The sequence below is a fragment of the Chiroxiphia lanceolata genome, chromosome 3, assembly GCF_009829145.1.
Source record: "Chiroxiphia lanceolata isolate bChiLan1 chromosome 3, bChiLan1.pri, whole genome shotgun sequence".
Classification (NCBI taxonomy): Eukaryota; Metazoa; Chordata; class Aves; order Passeriformes; family Pipridae; genus Chiroxiphia; species Chiroxiphia lanceolata.
In genome coordinates this window covers 113,403,899-113,423,034 of record NC_045639.1, presented here as the reverse complement: position 1 = coordinate 113,423,034, position 19,136 = coordinate 113,403,899, and the positions used below count along the sequence as shown (strand labels likewise).

Genomic DNA, 19,136 nt, shown 5'->3' with positions numbered 1-19,136 from the left:
CCTTTTAGGTGGGTTCTTTCTTCCCAGGGAATATGCAATTTCCATTCTCTTCAAATGTCCCCGGCCTTAACAACCCAGACAAAGAGCAACAAGCTGCCCTGAATGTGATGTTATCACATGCTGTAAATGGTGATTTAAACAGGTGTTAATTATCAGAATTCGCAAAACAACAGCTTATATCTGTCTTTCAAACCCCTCAACCGTGGCAATCACATTCTTGCATCCCAGCTACTTCGTCCTGAATGCCCCATCCCTGGAAGTGTTCAAGGCCAGGTTGGATGGGGCTTAGAGCAACCAGGTCCACTGGAAGGTGTCCCTACCCATGGCAGGGGGTTGGAATGAGATAACATTTAAGGTCTCTTCCGAACCAAAGAATTTTAATATTCTGTGATTCACATGGTGATGTTTCCCAGCTCTCTTCATTCCCTCATTTCAGGAGAGAACCTGTATGTCAACAGGACTAAAAACTCCCAAAAGACACCAACTCCTCATCTCTAACACAACTTTCAAGAACTTTGATGTGGACACCTGCACAGCAATCAGGACTTGCTCTGGCTGCTACCAAGGGCAGGGTGAGTCTGATTTACATTTATTTAGCAGGATTTCCACAGTCCCTGGATTCCTCCCATTACAGATTCATGTGTTTGGAAGTTCAGACAACTGCTCTGCTCTCCACTGGTTGAGGTTTCACGTTCTCTCCAGTCTCCCTTAATCACTTAGTTGAAGCCACATATTACATATATTTTAAGACAAATGTAGCTTTACTTCTACCCTGATTTAATTTTCTCAGTGAAAATTTTCTGCATCTTCATTTTGGGAGGTAAAATTTCAAGAGTGATGATTTCTTTAATAGCTATGACCAAACTCACAGAATTTCACCAAGATCCTACCTCAGGCCAGCTTAAACCTTAGGTGAATTTGCCTGAGATAATGTGTAAACTAAGCATCCTTTTGAGCTTTGAAGAGGTACTCAAAGGCTCTTTGAAGAATATTCCAACTGCAATTACCTCTTAAATATATTTATATATAAATGAATACTGCCCTACGTTAACATAGCAGAGAAAAAGTCTTCAGGAGGTGAGATCAAAGGACAGGAGGAATAGTAAAATCTGGCTTAGAGAGGTTACAACTGAGAATAGAACAGTTAGATAGTAACCCATGTGGTGTATGAACACTCATGCCTAAACTGACTTGTTATGGTCCATGGGGCAATTATATTCTGACATTTCTGTAAATATTAGTGTGTTCAAAAACTTCCTGTGCTTTAGCCCACATAAATATTCATCGTTTTTGCAGCTACCTGTGTCAGTAGTGAAAGAATCCTCCAGACTAACTTTTCAGCCAAGGCTTTATTCTACCCAGTGTTGTGTATATACACAGGAGTCAAGTATATTTACACACCCATAAAGAATCCTCATCTCTAAAAAATTTGCCTTCAGGAAAAGGCAGAAGTTATCTATCAAAATCACTGTTTTGTGGTCTGTAACTTTTGGCAGTGGGGCCTGTTTGGAGGAGGTGCAGGTAGGACCAGGAGCAGCAGCTGGATCAGGTAAGTCTGTAAGCACAAGTCACAGGGCACTGGGCAGGTTGGACCTTGCCATGGCACAGCAATAGCCATTCCTGCAACCACCTTTATTTACTTTTCTGAATCTCCACATGTCGTTGACTCATCAGACATTTTTCCAAAGCGAAGGTGGAATGAAATTTGTCTCTTTTCCTCCAGAGATGTCTTCAGGCCCATTATGTAAAGTGACCATTCTCTTTTCCTGAAACGCTGCTTGTTGCCCACAGGTGGGTTTACAGTGAGAGCTGAACATCTGACCTTTATCAACTCACCTTTCCAAGTGTCCTTCCCCTTCCCTCACTCTGCCATCCTTGAGGATCTCGACGGCTCCATCACAGGACAGGAAGGAAGTCACCTCCTGCCTTCCACAGATATCCTTGGGGCATCTTGCACAGCCAGTGCCAACTTCAGTCAAGCTTCTGGTGGCAGTGTTTGTGGCAGTGACATTGTTTTCCACCGTATGGCCCTTCATTTGTAAGTAACTATTCCAATTCCAAAAAGTTGACGTGAGTGTTGCTTGCTGTGTTTGATACTGAGATTTCTCCAGGGTCTGAACTTAGTCCCAGGACTCCTCCCTCTCTGCTGAGTCCTAAACTGAGCCTAAAGCCTGAGCAGTGGCATCTATTGGTCTGTGCTTTTTGTCCATGTGGTCTCTGTCACTGGTTTTGTTCTGTCTACTTGTTTTCAACCAGATATTCTCAGGCATGGTTTGAGAGATAGCAGAAGAACGATTCCCAACTGGTCATTTGGATGTAGGCATTGTGTTTTTGGGAGGGAACTTGTGTGAAATTGCATGGAATAGTTTCCAGAAAAGAATCTTTGGTTTATTTTATTTGCTAAGTTATATATGATCTGCCCAAGTTTGATTATTTTCTGATGTTCTCAGCAAGCCACTTATCTTGCTTACCTTGGCGTCCTATTTATAGTTCCTGTCCAGAGGCAATCCTGGCAGTGCTAAGTAGGCCTTTAAGAGGAGGCTGTTGTGTATGGCTATTTTGTCACTCTTCAAGCTACCAGGAGGATAGAAACTGGTCTTTGCCAAAATAAGAGTTCAGGTCGAGCTGGGGATTGATGCTCAAAGTGAGATCAATAGCAAAGCCTCAGACAGTCAGAGATTCAGTGGACAAACAGAAAATTTGCCATGATTTTCTGAGTGGTGACCTCTAAAATGTGAATGAAACCTCTCAGCTGATAGTGAAATAGAGTCTTAAAAAAAAAAAAAAGTTTTGATTAGACTTTAAATCTAATTAAGTATTACCTTTTATGCTTACTCTGAGAGATTTCCTCAAATACTCCCAAAGAATGAGAGGTCACAGAATCATAGAATGGTTTGGGTTGGAAGGGACCTTAAAGATCATCTAATTCCAATCCCCTTCAAGTCTTAACTAGAAAGTCTTTGCCATCTGATTTCACTGCTATATCAGCTTTAAAATCTATCAGATTCATGTATTATATTTTCTAGTAAAAATGGATTAATCATTTTACGGTTTCACGGATGCAGCTCTCATGCAATAAACACCTATATTGTACAGAAGATATAAAAAAGTTGTGATGTATTTCATTGAAAGAAAACTTTCCAGTGGATCTGTTTCTGCCACTCTCTTGCAGCCATGTCTTTCTTACCTACTTCATTAGGACTTTCTGATCTTTCATTTTGCTGTTTTTTGCTTGCTGCAAGTTAACTTTAGTCAATTCAGATCATTAAAATGTATGAAGACTGACTCAGGCTCACAACCAAAGCAATCTGCTTCAATCTATAGAGTTATGGTTTCCCACCAACATGATGGGATCAGACAGTTTCAAGGGAGACTTGAAACTCAAGAATAAACTTTTGTTATTGTGAGTGGCAGAACTATTTTAACAACTAGGTAGTTGCTTTTCCAGATTTGAGATGCCAGTTTTCACTTGATTTCAAGAGGCTGGGATAGATACTATCAGTGTTTGTAGATGGAAACCATCGAATCACAGAACGGTTTGGGTTGGAAGGGACTTTAAAAATCATCTATTTCCAATCCCCCTGCCATGGGCAGGGACACCTTCCACTAGACCAGGTTGCTCAGTGCTCCATTTAACGTGGCCTTGAACACCTCCAGGGAAGTGATGAATGAGAACCCATTTGTTTGTTGTCTTAATCATGATAGAGGAACACAACGAATAAATGAACAAATTACTTTTTTGGTGAAAGGGACTGCAGTAAATCTGTGACATAGCTCTCAGAGCTTACTCAGCAGTGAAAAATTATTGGAAAGATTTGTAAAGTGTGCCAGAGATTTAATATAAGTGAATTCAAATCAGATTGAAGACATATAAAGTTAGATATTGGCCTGAAGAACATGTGTGGTCACCACATAGACACTGGCAATGTGTCCCATCAGAGCTGATGGAAACCTGGGTCCTTGATTTGTTTGCCCATGGAGAGATGTCCAGTGCCATTTAAAATGTCCTGTGCTATCTCCCATTGCTTGTCACTCCATGGCAGAAGGACAAGGATCTCCTGGAGATGCTGTGTCAGATCTGACATCTCACACCAAAGTATTTGATTGCTTGGGAAATTTGGAGCAGTCCATTGTCTCCCCAGGCTGGACTTGCTCCTGCCTGGGAGCAGCTGGCAGCTACCCAGGGAGGACATTTGCAAATTCCTGACTTAAGAAAAAAGGTGAAAAAGACTTTTAGTGATTCAAACACCACTCCTCCTTTCCTTCCCTTGCTCATCTTCCCTTTCCAGTTCCCTGCTCATCTTCCCTTTCCAGTTCTCTGCTCAGCTTTTCACTTCCTTTTCGAAGTACAAGTCTGAACCATTATCCATTTTTTTTTGCTGTTTCAGGTTCATAGCATGCAGGCAGGAATGCTGAAGTGCTCTGTCAGAGGGCTGTTAATTATTCATGTCTACCTCATAATTCATGTTTTAGAAGAAGGAGGAAAAAAACCCCTTCCCAGATAGGAAAAAAAAAAAAATCACTTGTTCCATTGAAGGAAAAAACTGTAAGGCTTTCAGGTACCTGCAGGCTTTGCATGTGATTACTCTTTCTTATAATGAAAACAAAACTCTGCAACAAATTAAGAGCTGGGAGTCATTCTGATTTAACAAAAAGGATACTGGGTAGAAGGCAAAATAAAACTGTACTAGATGTTTTTCTGGACTAGTTAGCCATGAGGTCTTAGGGAAATCAATTCCCTTTCAAGTCTATGTTTACCCTGATAAAATGGACTACCAGTCTTTGGGTCGATGCTGAGTGGTAGATGGAGCTTCTCACAACATTGCCTGTAGAATGATTTGAGTTCTTTTGGATACTGCAGCTATGTAAAAATTTATGACAGTTCATGTGTTCAATGCACCTTGTTTCTCTGGTGTCTAAAGGTGGGTAAGGAGTGAGTACAAGTAGGAGTTCATCTACACCATTGCTGTTAATTCTGGAAGAGTTAACCTGATCTAAATTTTGTCTTCCTAGTAAATAGCATAAGACTTTCCCTGGAAGTGTTCAAGGCCAGGTTGGATGGGGCTCTGAGCAAGCTGGTCTAGTGGAAGGTGACCCTGCCCATGGCAGGGAGGTGGAATGAGATGAACTTTCAGGTCCCTTCCAGCCTAAATCATTCTATGATTAATCATACTGACGACTTATTAATTAAGGTTTTATTTGAAGCAAGTATCCTTTATTTCCCTTCTTTATTATTCATCTGCATAAGCTGGGAGTCAACTTACATCAAAGATACTTGGCAGTGTGAGTAGCAGAAGCCAGCTGTTAGTCTGTCCTCCTGAGGACTCTGTGCTTAACAGAATAACCCAAGAGACCATGAGCATCCTCTCTGTGCTGCTTCCAGATCCTCTCTCCTGAGTAGCTCCCAGCAGCCAAATCACGATCATATTAAGTTGAAAGACTGTCAGCAGGCAGCCAAATAAGTGTGATGAGTCAAGAGGACTTTGCTCAGTGCTCCAAAATGGACCTGGTAAAGGATCAGAATGGGAATAAAATGAGCTGGGGGGGATGAAGAGTGAAAGTCAATTAATAAGATGTCCACAGCACGACCAGAAGATATGCGGGTGGGAGAAGAAGAAGAATCAGTGAATTTTATCCAGATGTATTTGAAGAGTGTTTGCAATAAAAAGGGAATATTTTAGGATTAATACAGCAAGACATGACTGGAAGCAATTGGCAGAGGTTAAGCAGAGAGAATAAAGACAGATGGGTGACAGGAAAAAATTCCTAATAGTACAGTTTCTTGGATTCATCTTATCTCAGTAAAAGGATAAAAGTACTGTTGCTTGGCTTTCTTCATTTTCTGATAAGAAAAAAATTAAAAACCACTCTGGAAGAAATCTCTGTGTTGTGCTCTGTAGTCCCTGAAATATGTGACCTGTAAGATCTGCACTTCGCTGGTTGTACTTACCACTCATGGTAAGCTCTGTGGTCAATAAAAGTGGGGTGTTACCAAACCAGGGGTGAAAAACAGATTACAAACTCCTGAGCCCAAGACTTAATGACTGAATCCATGATCATGTGGCCAAAGTGAAGGCACAAGAGCATCCTCATTTTGGTAGGAAGTTACTCTGTAAAAGGGAAATGTCCCAGGCAATAGCAGTAAAACAGTCTTATCTCCTGTGCTCTCTCTCTTGGTCCAGTGTGGTGCAATTCTCTGTGTTACTCAATAAAAAGCATGAGAAGCTTGAGATAGTGTGTTTTTTCTTCCTCTTAGTTTCAGGGATGGACTCCAGCTCCAAAAATCCTAAAGGCTGAGGAAAGCAATGGGTTTTGAGAGGGTAGTCCTGGCATGACAATCTCTATTGCAGCAACCTCAGATCACTCCCTGACCCTGAGGGCAATGGGCCAAGCTTGGCCATGGCCATGTTATTAACTTTCTCAGCCTCCAACACATAGTGAATGTTGCATCAGGACTAACTTTTAGGAAAGATCCCCTGCCTGGGAGCTGTCTGGGATAGGGCTGGTTGGTGTAAGTTAAAAACTTGTCTGAGACTATTTTAATTATCTAAGTTTACAATGTAGGCAATTAACTCTTTACCTTTGTGCTCTTTAATTTACCAGAATGCACATAGTTTATTAACACTTTTCCCCCCCGGAACATATGTTTGGGGGAAATAAAAGGTTTGTTCGAGAAAAACACTAGAAGTCCATATTTAAATTTAAGAAAACTACTATCCTGAACCTTTTGTCACTCTCTGTCCTGAACTGCTTCACCCATCAACTTCCAGGGAAATGTGGGTCCATCTCCAAGCTTGCACTGCTGTAACAAAACCCTTCTTCACAAAGTCCAGTTGAAAGTTAAACTAATGTGTCACGTAAGCACCCTTTAAAGAGGGTTTTTATGTCTTTTAAAAACGTAATTGGAGCTTATAAAAGTCTTTATAAATTTATATGTGGGAAAGTTATTGAGTAGTCTGAAGCACAGCTTATGCTATGGCACAGCACAGCATGGCTGCAGGCAAGATACGGCTGCTCCAAATGCCACCGCCACCCATATTATCATGAAACTATGAATCTCTATTAATATTAAAACAAATTTTCATTAAAAAATTGTCATAACATGATTAAGTGACTTTCAAAGTTTCTTCACATTATGCATAATTTTCACAAGAGAAGAGCATTAGAATAATCTGCAGCCAGGCAGCACCTTACGGCAAAGGGGACTCCAAACACTCGGCACACCAGGCGGAAGTTTTCCTCTTGGTCCCTTTTCGTTTGCTTTCCATTTCTCACCGTGGAAACCTGGGACTTGCTCAGCACCAGTCTTGTAGTTCAAGCCTCTTATTGCTTCCCTCTTCTCTAGTCTGCTGTGGAGGAAAAGATTAGCTTTCTTCTTTACAGCCTGAATTCTTAAATCTGGTCTAACAGCCTCTCCTGTCATGTGTGCTTTGAGTTGATGCAAACCAGCCGCTGCTTTGGTGAGAAAGGAATGGTGTAGCTCCTACCTCTGTGGCTTTGACTCTTGAAGAGACTTCAAATGGTTGTTCCAGCTTTGCTTTTCCTTTGGTATTTACTTGCTGTGCTGCCTTCAGATGAACACCCACCTGCTATGAAACACCCAGACAACCACCCTTCTTCTCTCAGTGTGCATATGCTCATTTGTTCTCTCTTCTTGTGTCCTCCCTGTGTACATGACTGTGCTCACACATGGGGCAGGTTACACACTCACCCTCATAACCCAGCCCTCTCAAGGCTCCTGTGCCATAATATGGGAGGCAAATATTAAATTGTTTACTCTTGGCTGTTCACTTACCAACTCATCAGCTCAGCTTCAGAGGTTCAGGTCTTACTGTGCTGTATTTCTGTCACCTCAGACATCTCACCAAAACAGACAAGAGAAATTTGGTTCCCACTGGAGGAACCCTTTCCATTTACCCTGCAGACTGGGGTATGGGAAACAAAGCCAGATCCTGCACAGGCTCATGAGTATACAAAACAAGATATTTCCTCAAGACCTCCCTCTCAACTTAACCATAACCTGGGGTGTTTCTGGGTGCAGGGAGATAAATTTACCATTGAGGCAACATTTGCTAGCCCTACACTTTCTTTACTTGGAAGGAGAAATCTGGCAAGTTAGTTGGATGTTTCTCACGATCTGGATAGATCTGAGCCAGATACATTGGCTGGGACTCCCTAGATACATTGGCTGGGACTCCCTGTCATAACCTAACATGTTATTAATCCTAAAAACATAGATTCATAGAATCATTGAATGGCTTGGGCTGAAAGGGACCTTAAATATGATCTTGTTCCAATCCCCCTGTCATGGGCAGGGATACCTTCCACTGTCCCAGATTCCAATCTCCCTGTCATGGGCAGGGATACCTTCCACTATCCCAGGTTGCTCCCAGCCCCTTTCAACCTGGCCTTGAACATTTCCCAGGATGGTGCAGCCACAGCTTCTCTGGACAACCTGTACCAGGGCTTCTCCACCCTCACAGGGAAGAATTTCTTCCTAATATCTAATCTAAACCTGCCCTCAGTCACTGAGAAGCCATTCCTCCTTGTCCTGTCACTCGAGGTCAAAAATTTCTCTCCATCTTCCCTGTGGGCTCCTTTCGGGTGCTGGAAGGCCACAGTTAGGTCAACCTGGAATCTCCTCCAGGCTGAACAATCAGAGTTCTCTCAGCCTTCCCTCATTGGAGAGTTGTTCCATCGCTCTGATCATCTTGGTGGCCTCCTCTGGACTCATTCTACCAGTCTCTGTCCTTCCTGTGCTGTGGACCCCAGGGCTGGATGCAGCATTGCAGGTGTTATTACCTGGTGGAGGACTGCAAGTGGGTAATGGAGGTACAGTAAAAGCATTCCCAGAGCACCTGTGTCTGGATTTTTTTCAGATCCACTTCAAATTCTTCTGAACTCTGCCCGATGTGGGAAAAGCAGAGTGACCAACTGGTCCTCCTTTAGTCTTTACTATGCTTGCACTGCAGAAATATTTGGGCTGTTTGTTGATGAGCTGCTTTCCAGCTCAAAATTTCTATCTGATTTTAATTTTCCTGAAAAGATCAACCTGTAAACTATAGGAGCTGGGGAACTCATATAAGAACAAAAGGAGTTAGGAAGTCAAGGGTAGCAAACTGAGATGCTACTCTGAATGAAGCCGCCTTGGCTTGTCAGTCACAACCGTTTCTATTTCTGAGATACTATCTCAATTCTTATTTTATTTCAAATTCAGACCATGGTGGTTTCTCAAAGATCTGGTTATTTCCAAAAAGATCCATGCATGAAAAAACATCACTGCTGGTAAGGGTTCATAACGCAAGGCAGATTTGAATCATGAGCTTGGTATCTCAGCAAAGATACACACACTTACTGAAAACAGCTGAAAATCCTTAGTTCTTGGCAATTAAAATAAGCTGAAGTGGTTTGGGGCCCAACATTAAACCTGTAAAGTGTTTGGTATGGTCATAATTTGAAATTAGCCTCCCTTTGGCCAGCAATAAATCTGGACCATTGATATAAACATTTGGTGTCCCATTTGAAGTTCAATGCTATATTGTTTCCTGTTTTTGAAGAGGGATAAACATAATGGATTATTACACAAACAGAAAGTATTTAGACCTAAACACGGAACCTGCCTTCATACACACAGATATAGACCCTCAGGATAAATAAGTTAATGGTAAACATAAACAGGAGAGTTAATATTTGTTCTACTCCATGTTGTTGATTGGTTTAACAAATCCTTTGTGGCTCATCTCTGTCGAGCAGTTCTGCACAATGCACTTGAGCTAAATTACATAACAGTTTATACAGTCACAACTGGTAAATTGTGGCTCAGACTGTAAAGCCCTATTCAGTAATCCTGCCATATTTCTAAAGCAAATTGCTCCTTAATTGAAACCTGCTTCGATATAAAAATACAGCCTTTTCAGTGAGTCATCCTTTTTTTTCCCCTTACAGTTTGTAAAGGCTTCCAGCAGTTTAAAGCGAGGGTTAATTTTGCATTAAGACCATTGCCTCCTAGTTTCTTTCAAATAAAGCCAGGGGAAGTTCAGGGGAAGGCTCTTTCCTCTGATAATGAAGCTCTCCATGCTAATGATGCGTGCCGGCTCCCTCGGATCCTCTGAATTAGAAATACTCGTGTGCCAGCTCTACTCTGCTTCATTAGCATTAAAGGGAGGTAGATTGGTGGCTATTTAGGGCACAGTGAAATCGCTGGCTATTTAGGGCAAATGGAAATGGTGCTAATTGTGGCTGGTAATTCCATTAGTAGGGTATTTCCATTTTGGTGTCTGTTTGGCATATAGGTGACAAAACAAGCACACTGACATCCTTTCCCGGGGAGTGCTTTTCCAGGGGCAAAGTTTTCCAGGTTCCCCAAATTTTTGTTTTGGTGTTCTGAGCAGTCTGTGAGGAGCAGGGTAAGTGTTTGTAGGTGACAACACCTCAAGCAAGGTATGCAGAAGACAAGGACCAGCATTCCAGGTCAAGAAAACCCCAGAGATTTCAGGCCATAAAATATCTCCTGCTTCCTTTCCTTCCTGTGTCAGGAGCAAACTTCCAGGTGAAGGTCAGGGAAGCCAGACTATCATGGTGTGATATCACAAAATTTTCTTACTAAGAAAGGCTTTCTGGCATAAAAAATGGCATTTTCAAATTAAAAGTTCTCTGTGTCTCCATCCTAAAGAGTGAGAAAAATTAACTGAAAAGTAAAGTTGGGAATGTCTGAAGCAGTCAAAAGTCTATCCTAGCTTTGGAATCTAGGGAGAGAGGACAAGATCCAGAAGATTCCCTGTCCTGTCTCTGCCTGACTGAACACAGTGACATAAGTGAAGGGTTCAAAAAACATGTGACTGTGGCACCTGGGGACATGGTTTAGTGATGGGCTTGGCAGTGCTGTTAGTGGATGGACTCGATGAACTCAGAGGTCTTTTCCAACCTAAATGGTTCTGTGATTCTATGCCTTGCCTGTTATAAGTAGGCACGCAGGGAAAGATGTATTTCACTTAACTGTAGCCATCTGGAAGTCAGATGTCTGGTTTAAGATATTTATTTACGGTCTTCTCAGCATTGGACTCCAACACAACTGGATTCACAGTTAATTCACTAGCTAGTGGATTCACATTCCCATTCATTAGCTAGTGAATCTACACGGCTAGTGTGGAATTGTATCCTTACTTTCTGACAGATCAGTCAGGTGTCTTGCATCCCAACAGGATTGTCCCTTCCAGGCTTTCTTCTCTGTCTTTACTTTTCTTGGAAGTACTGGGGAGGGTCCCCTGATAAAAGTGATTCCAAGTGTCTCATCAAACTTCTCCAGCAATGAAAAGTAAAATGAGTAAAGAGCAAGACCATGTGGATTTATGTTGCAGAGAGGGTGTCTCTGAGTCTCTGTCACTTGCTGTGGTTTTGGGCACCTTTGTAACTCAATAAGGCAATTTCTGATGAGCAGGAGAGTTTAATTTTTCTCAAATTGTGTGTGTTGTGCTTCTACTGCTGGAAATGTTTTCCTGAATACCTGTGCAGGTGCTGATAACTGTGGCAATAATGTACTTGTTGTCGTTTACTTGCTTAATTAGCAGCCTAATATCCTGGTCCAGTTAATGCCTATAAGAGGAGGTTTATTAGTAGTACAAAAGCTGTTTAAGCCTTATAAACTCCTTCCAGCCAGTTTCATTGGTCTGCCAATATCTTCTGGATGAGTGATTCTTTGCTGATTCACTCTTCTCTTTGCCATTGCTACTTCTGAGCTGAATGTTTCTGGGTAACCAGAAAGCTCTTTACCAAAGTGACAGACACTAGAATAAAAAATTTTTTTAAAAAAACAATCTCAGAACTGATTAAAAAAAAGAGAAAAATATCTGTAAGATTACTTTTGTTGTAATATTATATTGTCTCCAAAGCACTAAGGGGGGAAAAAAAGCCCAACCAAAAACTGCAAATACAGACAGGCAAATTGCAGGATGACATGAGTTTTAGCAATATCTGCCCTGGATAAATAAACTCTATCCAGTCTGGAAGGTTGGGAAATAGGATGAGATGTGTAGTTGTAGGGTAATACTTCAAATAATGAGAAATAGCATTTTAGGTATGCTTAAGAGAGGAGATTTTTCAAGCTTAGTGTCAGCTCAAATGCCAAAACTGAGAAGAGTCTCCAGAGGCCTTAAATCAAAAGGGCTCATGGCCACTTCTGATATCATTACTACTGTTGATGTGTCCAGTGAGGGTATTTTTCTCTGACTAGATTTGACAAAATTTGTGCAAAGTCCTAATAAAAAAGGGGTTGAGTTCTCATTTAGATGCTCAGAAGAACTGCTGCACTATAACCTCATCCAGTCTGTGATGACTTTTGTAGTCTGTGGCAGCCCCAGCTTCATAGTGCAGACAAAGAGCAGATTGTTGAATTACACAAGATTTTTGCACCTTCAGCCTCAGTGAAACTCGAATGTGAGTGAGGAATCACGCCATGGTTTGGGTTGGAAGGGACCTTAAAGACCATTCAGCCCAACCCCTCTTGCTGTGGGCAGGGACACCTTCCACTAGACCAGGTTGCTCAGAGCCCCATTCAGCCTGGGATGGGGCTAAACAGAGAACTCTGTCAAATGTCATGAAAATCCTAAAAGCTGAACCTGAGGCCCATGAATCTGATGGATGTGGAAATACTCTGACAGTGTAGGAATTTCTACCCTGACTGTTGCTCCTCTCTGCCTTTATTCCTCCAACCTGTGTCTCTCTTTTTCTCTTTCTTTTTTTTACAGCACTTGAAACAGAGATTATTTCTTATGGTATTTATAAAGAATTACACAAATGAAGTCACATTCTGAGACAGATCCTACATAACTATTGTAATTCAAATAAAAATAGAACTGTAAAGGCTGCAAAATGACAGCGTTCAGTGTAAAAATGTAGGTTTTGGTTTTTTGTTGGTTTGTTTGTTTGTTTTCTACAGAAAAGAGGCTCCAGACATTCCCTATAATTTAACTGTGACTGACAGTAGGAAGAAGACAACCACAGTCAATTATGTCCCTGATACTTTATCAAACCTGTATGGCTGGGTGGTTCTCCTTTTGGATAAAGAGACCTACACATTGACATTCGACAACCCTTTGGTCAGCAAACAGCTCCAGGTAACACCAGAATGTTTTATAATTTCAAAATTGTATCCAGAAGAGACAATCATGCTTTCATATTTTTGGGTGAGCAGAGAGAAGAAAAAATTTGTTAAATGCACTGAGAAAGTCTCTATTTATAGGCTTAGATAAGATGACCTGAAGCTCTCAGTAGTAAATTGGAGCAGGAAGATCACAGAATCATGGAATGGGTTGGATTGGAGGGGACTTTAAAGACCACCTAGTTCCAACTCTCCTACCATGGGCAGGGACACCTTCTACTAGACAGGTTGCTCCAAGCCCTGTCCTGCCTGGCCTTGAACTCTTAATGATTTCAGATGTCTTAGGTGAAAGTTCAGTGTGGTGCTTAGGAATCATGGAGATTTTTACTGCATTAACACATGTTGAAGTATGGTTTTCACAAGACATTGTTCCTCTGCACCAGGGGAGTTGATTTTTTCTGCGTTTACCATCATCTTCTGCTTAATTTTATGTTGCTCTTCTTGTTTTCAACATATGTTTTGCAGAAGAATATGTTGCCTGTGAGGAGCACCATTCTCTTTACCCCTTTATACTGCACTCCATGGAGCTTTAATCACAGACTCAGGTGTGTTTATTTTGGTTCCCTCTTCTCTAGTATTCAGTGACATTTAGCAGCTTCAAGACTGGGAATTACTTGCTGGTGGAGCACCAGGATCTTCCTACCCATCTTGAGGTCGTGGTATCCTGTGGGACAAGGACTGGAGAGCCACTCCAATCCCTGCCTTCATATGGACAACACAGGAGCTGTGATTGGTACCTTGACAGCAGACTGGGGAAGTTGACCTATTTGGGTAAGTGCAATACAAGGATTGCAATGCCCCTTTTTATTCAAGAATGGTCACAGAGATGATGCTTTTTTAATTTAAACTCCAGATATACAAAAGGCCATCTTTCAATGGCCTTTCAATCAATGAGAGTTCCTTCAAAGTGTTGATCAAATACATAAATGCACATCAGGTCCATCTCTAACTGCTCAATCTGATGCCTGATCTGTAAACAAAAGGAATGTATCATAAATAGTGGGTGATGTGATATCAGTTGTATTGGAATTCAGTTTTTTTGAGAGGTAAAAGCATTAAATTCCAATAATGACCTCTGATGTCGGCTGGTCCTATGTCACATGTATCAATAAGTCATGGGCAATCTAAATAAGCTGAGCCCACTGAAGGCAATAGAATTACTGGGAGAGAACTTTTCCTAGGACTGGAAAGTTCCAAAGACATCTATATCTTTGCATTTGAATATGTTGACTTTGTATGCTAGATCATGAAGAGTGGTGGTCATTTTTAAAAAACAAAAATCAGATATTTTACTGATACTTATTCAAGTTTCATTTATTCTTTTAAATTTTGGACATTTTCCACAATTTCCATTCTCAGGCAAATAATTTTATAAGGGTCTAAGCTCTGTATGTCAAAAGCAAGGCAATGATTGCTGCTTTTATTAGTAATAGTAGAACCCAGAATCACAAAAATATTTTGATGTCTTTTAGAAGTCCTTTGAGAGTCCTTCATGACAGTTACACAGGGAAAGTAAAGATGATGATTTTTACAGTAAGAAAATTTTTCACTCATCTAATCCATCAGAATTTCCCTTGATTTGCACTAATGAGATGACACGTAAATGGCTTTCTCATGTAGGATCTCTTTAGGAATGAGCAACTAGAACAATCCCTGGGACAGTGAAGAAGAAAACACAGCTGGAATGAGGGCAGGCAATCTACTGAGCATGGTCTGGGAACAATGAAAATCTTCCTGTGTACTTTTCTGGAGAAATGGGAAGCCCACACCTTAACCTCAGTCTGAGGATCACACATCCTGCATCCACCTCTGGTCCTGCAGCCAACTGCCACTGCACAGCTTGTGTCCATGCAGCTGAACATTTTAGCTCTCAAAGCAGGCTAGATACATCCAAGCTTCAAACTGGGAAAGATCCCTGTCCTGTGCTAACTCCAAAATCATGCTGGGCACCATCTGGGAATCTGGGCTGAAGCTCTGCCAGGAACTTGACCAGCAATATAACCATGTAGATTATTGGGGTCCAGGTCCTAGTTCTGTGTCCTGGCCCTGTTTAATATAGTACAGGTATAGATACTATAAATTTAGCTGTTGAGTCTAAGCCTTGCCCAAGTTCGTAACAAGTATCTACTGAAAGGACAGAAAACTTTTATTATTTCAGTTTACTAACTGTGTAAATTTGTTCTTTCAAATATAAAAGTTGACTGCTTCTCAGTTTGCATATCCTGAATTGCACTGTCAGGGAAGCCTGGGAAAGCTCAGAAGATGATATCTGTATCTTGGCCTCAGCTGTTGAAAATAGAGGAGAAGACAGTCTTGGGAAGACTGGGATATGTCACTCTTGCATCACCGATACTTTCCTGTCCTTCTCTCTCCCTTCTTTCTTCTTGATTTTTATTATTTGAAGAGCTTTTTGTTGTTTCTCATTTTAATAGAGAGAGAAACAATCATCCAAAGTACACGAGGGGAAAATTATGAAAACACCTAATACATATAATTCATACTGTGAACATTTTCAGCGAGGGTTTTTATAGGAGTGAGATCAATAATTCAGTGTTGGGTACCTCATATCTATGCTGTTGGTGTAGGGTGAAAGTCTGAAACAAAGTGAGTGGATTCCCAGCCCAGGTGTGCTATTTCATTTCCCTTCCAGCCTCCACTGTGCAGGTTGAGAGGGTGAGGATAATTAACCAGCAGAGCAGACTCATGGCATGTGGTGGGCTTTCCATCACTCAGGGTCCTTAGATGATGCTTGGCCATCTTTTCAGAGAAATATGCTCCAACTCTGAGAGAAGCTATTAGGAACCTCAGGAGGAGAGATTCACGCTCTGTAGGAGGTCAAGCCACAATAGTCCCTTCTGGCCTTAAAAAACCCACCAGTCCACCCACCTACCCGGAGAGGACAACACTTGAAGGTCTGGCCTTCACACCGTATTCCCGCCTAACTCTGCAAGCTGGGCTTTTTTTTGGTGGTGTTTTTAAATATTTTCTTTACATTTAGCTATATGAAATAATTAGCCAACTAATTAATCCCGTTTACAAGCTTTGTCGGATTCTTCAGCTGTCAGTCATGCCCGAGCCCCGGGCCGGCGCGGAGTCTTAACTCCCTCCTTCATCAGCCTTGGTCTCCATGGCTACAGGCTGCATCTGCTGACACCCCACTCTCTATTTACTGCTTAATTAAGAATTTCACGCTCAGCCCTTATCTGCTGCTAAGAACAAGAACACACTGTTAAGAAACTCCAAATTTAGGCTACTGCACAAGGAAAGCCTTTCTTGTTGTCCTGCCTGCGTGGAGCCTCTTTAACTACCCTCTTGGCAACCGCGCTGCCACCCTTCAATCAAAAATCATTAAATGGGGCAGAGATAATGAGCATGTAGCATATCAAAAGGAGGATGTTTGTTCGGGCTAAGGAGGAAAAGCTGTAAGGGCCTATAAGCGGCCGCCACTTCAAAGGGAGAAGGGGCTGATAAAGAGTCATTTGTTCCTGTTTGACTTATGTAAAAGGTCTGGTATGTCGGAGTCCCGTCTAGCAGACGCGGGTCCCCCCTCTCCGCGCTCGTGTGTCAGCGGTCGGGCAGCTGGGCGCAAACAGCATCGGTCCAAGCATATAATCACTTGACTCCGCGCCCACAATGGGCACTTGTAGGGGGTGGCCGAGGGACAATGGGAAGACAATTATTGCAGCTGCTCGGGAGGGCCATAATTCTTCCTGCCCGAAGTCGCGGGCTCTCGCAGGGCGGAGGGGAGCGCTCCAGCCTATTAGTCATCCCCGCGACTTTTGGAAGCTCCTCGCCGTGCCGGTGGGGTTTCGACAGCTGCTGGTGTTACCACCTCTTTGCAATAATTGTACATTCTGGCAGGGGTCAACTTACTTTTGACCCGCCGCTTTTGTGCCTGTCAGAAAGCCTTTTAGGGCAAACTGTGGGGAAGTGGCAGGGGTGCATTACATCCAAAATTAACGTCGGTAAATACGGATCAGATGCCGGCTCATTCACAAGCAGGCTCCTGAATTCACACAGCCTTTTACTCAGGTCTGCCTGAGGAGAAAAGGGGGGAGAAGAGGAGGGAAAACCCCTTGACTGAGAAGATATTGTTATTCAAACGAAGTGGGCAGCTGAATGAAGCCACCTTTGCCAGCAGTTCTCGTTTGGGCTCGGGCTTTCTCCATGCCCTTTTCCATCCGAAATTGCCTGGCGTCATGCAAGTGTTTGTTTATCTTTGGGGGAGGCAAAAAGGTCTGTCTAACACAAAAGGCAAGAAAATAGACCGTATGGAGGGGATTAAAGGAGTTAAGTTGCACTGATGCTCGGAGTTTTGCAAATTAGGCTTGGGCACGGGAGAATACAGAGGGTGCTGAATGGGGAGAAATAATAGTAATGGGGAATGTTTCTGTTATGTGTGTAATGATCCTATTAACAAAGGAGTCACTGCTACCTACGCACATGAAACTGTTAACTAGCCCATAAGTCCCTTTGAAAATCGTCTTTTCAGGCCATTTTAAAGGATTTGTTACTGAAGGACACATAACCCCGTGTCCCTGCTGGATGCTGGATGAAGCGGAGACAAGGAAGCTTGAGGGATCCCGTGCCAGTCATTTCTACATCATCACCTTTGCTTTGACATGGGTCAGCCTTCATAGCATCACTCTGATTTTCTCTGAGGCACCCATTGCCTTAAGAAACCTTCCTCAAAGGTCACTGGTGGGCCCTGAAATTGTGTGTGACTCTCCAAAACACTGATGGGTTATGGCTCAACCATGTTTGAGGAGCGTGAAACATGATGTGACCATGCTGCATCAAAAGACTACTTATTGTAACAAGAATGGTGAAAAGAAACATCACACTGGGACATTTGGGATAGTTTTAGGAGAAATATCCTGCGTAAATTGCAATAATAACATTATGAGCTTTTTTAAGTCTCTTACAAATTTCATCATATGGTGCCACAGTGTGGTCCTGCTCCTTGGTTAAGGTCTCTGGGCAATACTGGAACTGGCTAAAAACCAGAGGGATGTTGATTCTCTCTTGTTCACTTTTGAAATGATTGAACCATTTTCTTTTGGAATGAAACAAAGAGTTGGCCTCCTGCACGTCCAGATTTCTCTTGGCTTTTTCTAATTTTTCTAAAATGAAGGGCTGGACACAAACATTATTGAAAACATCACTGAAAGGATTATCAAACTTTTTATTTACCCCAAGTACATTTTTTGGTAGACACAACTTTTATGGAGATGGGTCATCCTGTTGACTGCTCAAGTAACTCATGTGTGAATTGTTAAGAGGGCCTGAGGCTCAAGTCATATTACTGCTGTGTCAGAAGCAGGTTTACAGTTCCCACAGTTCTTAAAAAATAATTTGATTATACTTATTGTCTGTTCTAGATTCCTAAAGAATGATCTCACTTCCATTAGACTCTGTGGGTTTCTGTCATTGCTTTGTATAGGAGGAAAAGAAGGTCCTTGAGAATGTTTGTTTTTAATATTACAATACAGAAAATAAATAAACACAGATATTTTCTGCAGCCTTATTGCTTGGGGGTAAAGGAGAATCCAAGGTTAAAGACCTAAAGAATGGAGTTAATTCTTTACAGAGGACTGGTTGTGCAGGGATGGGTCTTTTCTTCCAACCAGATAAAACTCACCCCATATCAGTTGTTTCAAGGGCCAATTGACCAGATGTGGGCTGCTCAGTGGCCTCCATGGAATGAAATGTCAGTTCTTGGCAAAGACATGCCCTTTGTAATCACAGAATCATTTAGGTTGGAAAAGACCTCCAAGATCATCGAGTCCAACCTTTGACTGATTCCCACCTTGTCAACCAGACCAGAGCACTGAGTGCCAAGTCTTTCCTTAAACACCTCCAGGGATGGGGACCCCACCACCTCCTGGGCAGCTCTTTCCAATGCTTGATCAGCCTTTCAGTGAAGAAATTCTTCCTGATGTTCAACCTGAACCTCCCCTAGTGTAGCTTGAGGCCGTTT

At 42.1% G+C, this 19,136-nt stretch overlaps 1 protein-coding gene across 9 annotated transcripts in view; it reads left to right on the top strand.

The window, feature by feature from the left end:
* The window catches only part of PKHD1 (PKHD1 ciliary IPT domain containing fibrocystin/polyductin), a 258,573-nt gene that overhangs the window by 135,642 nt on the left and 103,795 nt on the right, over positions 1-19,136 (top strand). For all 9 annotated transcript variants that reach the window (XR_004356231.1, XR_004356232.1, XM_032683659.1 and 6 more), the window contains 4 exons: positions 437-572; positions 1,792-2,038; positions 12,935-13,112; positions 13,732-13,927. Coding sequence is in view for 7 of the 9 variants with exons in the window: in XM_032683659.1 (XP_032539550.1) it covers positions 437-572; positions 1,792-2,038; positions 12,935-13,112; positions 13,732-13,927 (757 nt within the window). In the remaining 2 variants the exon portion in view is untranslated. The remainder of the gene's footprint in view (positions 1-436; positions 573-1,791; positions 2,039-12,934; positions 13,113-13,731; positions 13,928-19,136) is intronic.